Source organism: Nothobranchius furzeri, chromosome 2 (genome assembly GCF_043380555.1).
Source record: "Nothobranchius furzeri strain GRZ-AD chromosome 2, NfurGRZ-RIMD1, whole genome shotgun sequence".
Taxonomy (NCBI): Eukaryota; Metazoa; Chordata; class Actinopteri; order Cyprinodontiformes; family Nothobranchiidae; genus Nothobranchius; species Nothobranchius furzeri.
The window spans coordinates 54993733-55003618 of record NC_091742.1 but is presented as its reverse complement, the minus strand read 5'-3'; the positions used below and the strand labels follow the sequence as shown (position 1 = coordinate 55003618).

General features: G+C 42.1%; 1 protein-coding gene across 1 annotated transcript in view; it reads right to left on the bottom strand.

Annotated features, from left to right (window-relative positions):
• LOC107377342 (transmembrane protein 272) overlaps positions 1 to 9886 on the bottom strand; it is a 45436-nt gene that overhangs the window by 11657 nt on the left and 23893 nt on the right. The window contains exons 2-4 of the mRNA XM_015946871.3: positions 431 to 513; positions 298 to 348; positions 6 to 212 (exon numbers count right to left, since the gene is read on the bottom strand). Of these exons, the coding sequence (XP_015802357.1) occupies positions 6 to 212; positions 298 to 348; positions 431 to 491 (319 nt within the window). The 5' untranslated portion in view covers positions 492 to 513. The remainder of the gene's footprint in view (positions 1 to 5; positions 213 to 297; positions 349 to 430; positions 514 to 9886) is intronic.

The following is a 9886-nucleotide window of genomic DNA, read 5'->3' as shown; positions in this document are numbered from 1 at the left end:
CTCACCTGTGATGAACCAGGCAAAGAGGAAAAGAGATGTTATCGCGTTCCAAAATGTGCAGATAGCGGACAGCTTATTGGGCGGGCCCCCTTCGGTCTCCCGGGCACAGGGCAAACACGAAAGAATTGTAAGAAGCATGCTGAAGGACCCTGCTACTATCAGATAGATGGGGATGTAGGGCTGACGTGGGCACTCATGCATGTATACTGCCCCTGGTGGACACAAGAGGAACGTAACAAACTTCGGACCAACTTCAATGTAAAATCGTTATGATTTATTGATGATTGTACTACTTACCTATAGCGATCTGAGCAATGGGTAGGATGATAACACCCAACTTTGAACATACTGAAAAATATAACAAATGGTTATTTTCTGTGAAAAACTGACATTTTAAGATGAATTTGTGTGTTTCTAGACCAGGTCTCACCTAGTGCCGGTGTTGAAGGCTGAGGAGTGTTTCGAATGCGTCTAATTAGGCTGCTTGACATGATGTCTATTGAGGAGTCTAACCTGCAAGCAATTACAGACAAGTGTGACTGAGGTGGATGTTTTCAGCGTTGCTCGACAAAACAAGTTTTCAAAGTGAATGTATGCAAAGTGTTAACCAAGTGACAAAAAGAAAATATGTGGAGACACATTTTTTCAGTGTTCCAAGACAACAGAATGTTCGAGTTTAGGAAATGTGTGAAGGGGAAAGTCCCATGCCAAGTCATGCAGGTCTTTAGTCAGGTTGTAAATCAATCCTTGCAAGTCTCAAGACCAGTCAACTCATGCAAGCCTTGAATCAAGCCCCAAGTCAAACCATGTATCAAGTCCCGAGTCAAACCATGCAAGTCTTGAATCAAGTCCCAAGTTAGGCCATGCAAGCCTATCTTACAGGGGTTTCCCTGGTGCTTTATAAGCCTAGCGGCCTGCTTGTAAGTTTCTCCTCTCTAATATATAATATTCGTCCTCTGTGAGCGCAGCTCGCCTCTGCTCCGTTGGGAGTCTCCTTTTGGCCTTGGTTTCCTCATCTTCGGTTTTCAGTTGTGGCAAAGACTTTTCATGTTGGTGCATTTAAAAATGGCACAAAATAGTCTTTTACATGTAGTTCAACAGTTATTTTGCAGAAAAAGTACTATCAGTGGTTAACATGGACACAATGAAACATACAAACCTGACGAAAACAAAAAGCAAATGTTTCAAAAAAAGTGAACATTTAATTACAGCGTTCTGTAACCCCCCCCCCCCCCCAAAAAAAAAACGGTAGAACGGAGCCAGTGAGGCACTTATAGCCAGAAATATTGCGGACCACAGATGTTGTTAATGGTATATGCTAGGGCTGCACTATACATCACAAATATATCGTTATCGCGATATCAGCATGCGCAATATACATATCGCAAAGAACAGATAAATATCGCAATGAATGGTCGGCTCAAATGTTTGCTACACATAAAGCATTCTGTCAATCAAATGGAAGCATGACGTTTTTTTAACATATCAAATACAGCTCTTCACCCATTTGGCCAATTGGGTGGGTTCTCATAGGTTAGATGCCCGCCCCGAGATGGTTAGCAAACACCTGAGTTAGCTTTGTTCTGCTATTTCTGCTGATTGTGCTTTTCCCGGGATCCACTGATTGCCTTTTCTTGTTCATTTTATTTTCCCCTTTCCTCACATCTTTTGCTTTTCTCATTTTTATGATATTATTGTCACTTTTCATTTTTTTTTTGTTTTTGATTATTTTTGTTCCTAAATTAAGTTTATATTTATCGCAAGTAATATCATCATCGCAATATTAATCACCGTTATCGCACATCGCAGGTTTTCCTAATATCGTGCAGCCCTAGTATATACCTTTAGTTTCTTAGCCTGGCCAGCCAGCCCAGTGCTTCCTAATGGGAATCAGCACCAAGCAGCGTACGTCACACATTGCAATGCTGAGTTTCTCATAAACAACAGAGAAGGCATCTGAAGTGGAGTTCGCTGCAGCTCTTTCCTCAGTTCTAAATGACTTAGACATGTAACAACAAGTAGAAGCGTTAAAAGCCTTTATTCTAAAGAAACATGTCTGCGCTGTCGCCAGGCGTCATTTTTGACTACAGCTAAAAAACGACAGCGTCACGTGGTACAGTCAGCATCTCCGCCTATTTTCTGATTGTTTATTTTTGAGCTGGCTAGTCCTGCCCCTCATGTGCCTCTCTACCTGTGAGTCACCACACTAGTTCTCTGTGTAGAATTAAACAGTGGACAAGTCTGGCAGGCCAGGCTATCATTTTCTTGTAATCTGCTATCAATCCCAGAGAAGAAGACCATAGATGGGTCATGATAAGCAAAAGTCTGTAAATTAAGAATTGGACACATTATTAAAACACTTCGGATTTAAACATATCGTTCATTCAACAAAATATGATTATATAACACTTATTAAATTATAAAGTCATTAATGAGCCAGGGAAGACGAGCTTTATTCAAAGAGGATAGATAGGAGGTCCTGCGTCTCTTGCAGCTGTGAGGACTCACTGCAGGATAAGTTAAGAATATTGGCTCATGTTCATGTCATATCAGCACCATGGTGTCAGATTAACCTGTATGAAGAAGTTTGGCCTGTAAGTTAACAGTTAACTTCTGGTCATTTAGGTGAAATACTTAGCCATTTGGTACACTATAGTAGTGTGGATGGAACATAGTTGGATGAAGGAGAAGGGTATCGCTGCAGACCCAGAGACCTCATTTTCAGGCCGACTGCTGATTCAGGCTTGTATTGTTCTTGAGACAGCGCCACCCACTGTTTGATAGCGTTCCAATATGGAGGACGATCAGAGAGTAGATAAGGAATGTGAAGCACATTTGTTTAATGGTATCAAAGTATCTTTTCTACGAAACTTTCAAAACTAAATTTAATTGTGAGTTAAATTTAACTACGTGAACGTTTTCTTGTGTTTAGTTTAAAGCGAGTTGATGCGTTTATCACCACATGTAGGCTAACCTAGGAGCTAACTTAGTTTAGTTGAAATGACTGGTCTGAACTGCACCTTTTGGTTAGATTTTATCATTCACACTTTGACAAATTAAACAAAGTATTAAAATCATTGTGGGTGATGTGAAAGAAAAGATTATAGGTCAACTTTTTAATAAAAGTATGAACTTGTTCTTATTTTCTGAAAGAAATAAACTCATTACTTTAGGCTAAAGTTGTTTTTATTTCACAAAGGTGAAGGTGAAAGAAAGCTCTGTTAAATTAGTAATGTTATTAATGTGAAGATAAACTAAATTGTGTTTGCTGCAGAACATTACAGTTCACACAGTGATACCTACACATATTAAAGCAAGGTGTTTTCAACTTTGTGCTCAACATCTATCTTTTCTCTGTAGACTACCCCCCACACCACGGCCTACCAGGACCATCCAAACAGTAAACAGTAGAACATCTGCTGGTTCAAATAAATAAAGTGTATAAAATTAACATGTATAAAGTGTACTGATCATTTCAGGAGTCCACAGTTTGCTATTTTGATTTATATTTTGTCTCAAAAGATTAATTAAGTTAAACTTCATTGATCTCAATGGAAAATGAATGTCTGGTATGTCCTCCAGCACTTGCAGATTTAAAACCCTGATGGCTGCAGAAATGAACAACGTGCTGATATTTCTGTCCTACATTGGATTGAAGAGCCACTGTGTTGTGTGTATGTAAAGTAACACACAAAGATATTTCAGTTAGACGGAACAAGACTGGTCGATTGTTTAATACTTTGATGTAATGCTTCACCAGCAGTTTAATAATTTTATGTTGATTTAATAAAATTCTGACATTTCTAGCTTCTAATAAAAATGTACACATGTAATGTGATTTAAAGGCATGCTTTTAATCTACAGTTGCACTTAAACACTCATCCTTTAGAGGGCGCAGTCTCAAAAACAATACAAGCTTGCATCAGCAGTCGGCCTGAAACTGCGGTCTCCAGCGACACATCACTAGGATGAAGACTATATGGCATGCAATAACTGCCTCACATTGGAAAGCTATGAACATGCACAGCCACCTCCTTTGGCACCATCCAGAGCTAACAGAAAAGGCTGTGCCTTTTACCCCGGTTTCACACTGAAAGCATCGGCAGCGCTAGGGCTGGGCGATATGGCCTAAAATCAATATCATGATATATTGAGGATTTCAACTTGATAAGGATATGTGGACGATAACTACAGGTATGTGCAGAAACAAAGGTTGTCCACTAGATGGCGCTGTCACGTAGGGCTGGGCGATATGGCCTCAAATCTATATTAAGATATAATCTGAAGCATGTGAGGTAACAATATATATTGTGACATATTTTGTCTTCTGTTTATATATGTCAAAATGACATGCTTTTAAATATCCTCATGTGGCAAATATATGACACTTGAGGCATATAGACCTCCTCCTCCGCCCACTCCATGCTTGCAATCACTGCCATTCTGTTGCCCCAATGCCAGCAGGGTGCACATCTTTGTGATGTCATGTGTTATCGCGATATTGCAGTATTGCGATATAGCCAAAAACTCTATCATTACCCAATTTTATATCGTTTCTACTTCATATCGTTTATATTGCCCACCCCTACTGTCACGTGTATCTCCTTGAGTCACATTTTTACGTGACTCAAGGTGGTACAGCTTCTTAAAGGGACACGAACATTGCCAAGCTACACACGATTTAATTTTTTTAATTATCAAATTTATTGACATGGGAAAAATGATCAGAGTCAGAAATTTCGATAACGATACATTTTTGATTTATTGCCCAGCCCTAGGTAGTGCGGAACAGCAGCGGAACGTCACTGCTTCAAACAGAATCCATTATAGTCTATGGAGTGTTTCAAACCAGCAGTGAAGTGGCAAATTACAGGCGCGTCCCAGAAGCGGCACGCCACGCCTCTAAAGATAGGATCGGTTTTTATTTTTGCCGCGTGCCACTTCTGGGATGCATCAATTTCCGCAGTTAACATAGGGCTAGACAGGAAATTACACACTGTTTCAGTGTAAAATCACTGGTAAATTTCAAAAGAAAAGTACTGCAGCGATACAGTTTCATATATACTAGGGCTGGGGGTAAACGATTACTTTTAAAATGATTATTCTGACGATTATCGAATTGTCGACTATTCTAATGACTATTTAGACGATTGATCCAACGATTTTTTTTTCTATTGCACAATTAATAAAAACAAGAAAATCTCAAACAAATTCCTCAAAAAAATTGATAAATTGTTACTGTAAGAGAATAAACACTACAGGCCAATCCAATCCAATTTTATTTATATAGCGCATTTAAAAACAGCATGTCAGCTGACCAAAGCACTGCACAGAGTTAAACCTAAAAAGTCATTCAAATTCACATACAGACACATTAAACACAGATTAAAACTGTCATGAAATAGAAACACCTAGAAACATCTAGACCATTCAGGGCTTTGTAGGTAAAAGTTAGAACTTTGTGTGTTGTATTCGAAATTGCACAGGAATCCAGTGTAGATCAGCCAGAATGGGAGTGATGTGACAGTGTTTATTTGCATTGGAAAGAAATCTGGCTGCAGCATTCTGGACTTTTAGGACTGATATGTTTACACCAATTAGAACTGAGTTGGAAAAGTCGAGTCTGGAAGTGATAAATGCATGGCTAACAGATTCTAAGTGTGGCCTCTTAAGAATGGGCTTTAGTCGGGTAAGGCGACGAAGCTGGAAGAAGCAGGATCGAACAGAGGCATTAACATATGCACTCACTGACAAGTCAGCATCCAGTTTAACCCCAAGGCTGGTCACACAGGAATTAAGGTTGAGGGGGGAGAGATCAAAGGCAGCAGAAATATGCAGATTATGTTTTGGTTTGAAAAGAATGGCCTCGGTCTTACTGTCATTGAACTTCAGGAAATTGGAAGCTAGCCAGGTTTTAATTTCTGACAGACATTCTGAGAGCTGAGTAATGGAACTTGACTGATTTAAAGCCATATAAATTTGACAGTCATCAGCGTAAATGTGATAATGTAAGCCCCGTTTAGCACTGATGTTTCCCAGTGGAAGAATATAAATAGAAAAGAGGAGTGGACCTAGAATAGAGCCCTGGGGAACACCCCAGGGGAGCTGGACAAAAGGAGAAGGGCAATCGCCTATGTGAATTCTGAAACTCCTATCAGACAGATGGGAGTGAAACCAATTTAGCGCGGTCCCTGTGACTCCCAACAAAAGACTCCAGCCTGGTTGGCAGAATGTTATGGTCAACCATATCAAATGCCGCTGATAGGTCTAGCAGTGGTGACAGAACAAAGGAACCAGCATCAGTTTCTTTCAGAATGTCATTCAACACACGAATATGTGCAGACTCTGTGCTATGATTTGGCCTAAAAGTAGATTGAAAATGGTCAAGTAGTGAATGTTCCAGTAAATGATGTGAGAGTTGAGCATGTACCACTTTTTCAATAACCTTAGATAAAAAAGGAAGTTTGGAGATTGGACGGAAACTTGCATAATCATTTTGATCCAGGCCAGGTTTTTTCAATAGCGGTTGGACGACCGCCTTCCTAAAGGAGTCTGGAAACACTCCCCATGACAAACTGTAATTTAAAATACTCAGAATAAAAGGACCCACTAATGGCAGAACCCCAAGTAGAAACACTGGGGGGAGAACATCTAGTGGGGAACCTGAGGGTTTCATGGAATTGATTAATTTATCCAGATCTTGAAGGGAGACATGATCAAAATCAGAGAATGGAGGAGTGACTCTTTCTGGGTGACAGGTCCCAACAGATTATGTCTAATGGGCCATTCCCATCTGTGCCGGGCTAGCGTAGGTTGTTTACATATCTGGGTGGCCTGGTATTTTTCCGAGCCAACCAAGGCTCATTCTCAGCCCTCTTCTCGAGCGGGTCTGCTTCAGGCTGACCAGGGCCAACACACCCACTGCTGACAGCAAATTCACACCTTCCATTAGAGCAAGCCTCTGATTGGTGGGTAGAATCAGCCCACATGGGCTTAAGGCAAGGATGTGTGGAATCAACCGGGCCAGGCTGGGGTCGACTGGGGCTACCCGGCCCGGGCCGACCCGGTACAGATGGGAATGGCCCATAATAGTACTGATTTTTTCCAGGAAAAAATTCTGAAAATCAGTGCATAGTGCTACAGTTGGTGAGGAGGGGGCGGTGGATTCCTTTAGTGAAAGAACAGAGTTAATGATACTGAAAAGCTTGCGTTGATCACCACGATGCCTCTCAATGATGTTGGCAAAATAATTATTTGTAGCTGATCTGACAGCTGTAGCATCATGAATGGCCTCTAATTTGTGACAAAGGTCACATCTTCCCAGCTGGGTCAAGCTGGGCTGTTCTGTAACTTTGCCCCACAGATTAACCGCCAGGAGCAGTAATGTCTGCTGAAACCATCTTTATCTGCTGCTGTTCCATCCCAAGATGAAGGACAAGATGAAGGACCGGATTGAGTGAACGCTGGCGCGTTTGGCTGCCGCTGCTCACCGGTAAACCGGTAAACTTTGATTTTATTTGGTTTTATATGTTGGACTGTGGATATCTATATCAATCCTAACCTCTATTATGCGGACCAACGCTATTCACGTGTCGTCCGCACTCATCTGGATTTTATCATTCATCTTCCACCGACCTGCTGCTGGCTTCCTCCAGTACACCGCCGCTGAGCTCCTCAGGGTTCTCCACCGGCTTCACTGCACTCGACCCGGACATCTCTCATCTTCTCCGTCGAAGATATGTCCACCGCGGCTCACGCAGGAGTTTCCACTACCACAACTCCGCTTCAATCAATTCTTTCTGGTCCACCACTCGCCGTCATCCTCACAGGAACTCATACCGCCAAACAGCTGATCACTCCTCGTTAGCCAGCCTCGCCAGGACAGCTAACGCTCATGGATGTGACAGCACCACCGTCAACTTCGGCCTTCTCAACATCCGCTCTCTCACTGGGAAAGGTCATCTTATTCACGATCTCATCAAGGACCGTGGAATCAACTTCATGTGCCTTTGCGAGACTTGGCAGCAGCCAGCTGATTTCTCCCAGCTCAACGACTCTACTCCTCCCGGGTTTGTTTACCTCACCAAACCACGCAGTTCTCGCGGAGGAGGTATCGCGATAATCTATCGCGAGAATTGGAAAGTTTTGCCAGTGTCTGTCTCTGATTTTAATTCCTTTTGAGTATTTGGTTTTTGAACTTAATGGACCTACCCCCACTATCACTGGATTAATCTACCGTCCCTCTAAACCTCACAAAGACTTTCTGTCAGAAGTCTCAGTACTGCTCACTCATTTATTTACATTCTCATCTAATGTAATAGTGCTTGGAGATTTTAACATACACATGGACAACAGCGATCTTCCCCTCACCAAAGACTTCTCATCCTGCCTGGACAGCCTTGGATTTAATCAGCACATCAACTTTCCAACTCATTCCAAAGGACACTGCCTGGATCTGCTGTGTTGCTCTGGTCTCACCCCTCTTAACTCATTCACTGCCATTGACGACTAAAGTCGTCATTTTAGATCCAACCGTTCACTGCCAATGTCGTCATTTGCATTTTTTTACTGTCTGAGCATCAGAACGAGCCCCCGCGCTGAGAGGACAAACATCTCAGCCCTGAAGCCAATCTTCATCCGCATACGTCACACGTCACATGTTCAGGAAGCAACACATCCATGTGTCTGGAGATCGTTTTGGGCCGTTCCTGTAAAAAAAGTGAGGAGCGAATCGGAAAAGCGTCTGCCGATCACAATTCGACAACGGATTATGAAAGAACGGATAACGCTCAAAACACGCGGCTTCTTCCTGATGTAAGAGGTGTGTCTCCTCTTTGTTTTGGTTGTTTTGGCATCGACATCATGCTAGCGCGCAACGTTCTGTGACTCTTAAAAAACAGTAAAAACGGTGAGAAACGCTGGCAGCGAAGGTCGTTAGTGATCAGGAAACGGCTGGCAGTGAATGAGTTAACTGTGCAGCTGATGACCTCCACATCACTGATCACTATTTTATTTCCTTCAATATTGTAACCCAGCTTTCTTTTACCAAACCAACCCAGCTCATCTCTTTTAGGAATATAAAGGACATGAATATCGACACCTTATCCTCCTATATTGATAATATTCAGCTACCAGACAATCTCTCCTCTCCTGATGACCTGGCTGCTCCCTACAATGACCAGTTAGCTCACATTTTAAACTCCCTTGCTCCAGTTAAAACCCGTTCTGTTACTTTCTGTCTGCTCCCTGGTTTTCACCTCAACTCCGGACGCTGAAAACCATATCCAGGCAGCTTGAACGCCTCTACAGAAAAACTGGTCTCACCATTCACAAAGAACTATATAAAAATCATAAGACTCAGTATAAGGACTTAATTATACTAACCAAACAACAGTATTACTCCTGTCTAATCAACTCCAATCGAGGCAACACTAAGTGATTGTACTCCATTATCAATAAAATTCACCAGCCATCCGATTCTCTGCCCCCACACATGTGCTCTACTGCTACCTGTAATGCCCTTCTTCTGTTCTTCTACGAAAAAATAATAAACATTCACCGTGCAATCAACCAAAGCATCCCCCCCACCTCCCCATATGATCCTCCCGAACCAATACAGTTATTTTCCAGTTTCCAACTTCCCAGTAATTCTGAGATATCAGATATTATCCACAAGTCAAAGTCTTCTACCTGCCTTCTCGATCCCCTTCCCACGGCCTTGGTTAAATTCTGCCTCCCCTCCCTGCTCCCTCTCGTCTCCGCTCTCATACATGCATCCCTTTCCTCCGGTATTGTTCCCTCTATCTTCAAAACTGCTGCAGTTACTCCAATACTTAAAAAACCTGGTTCTGATCCTAACATTTTTGCTAATCTCCGCCCCATCTCC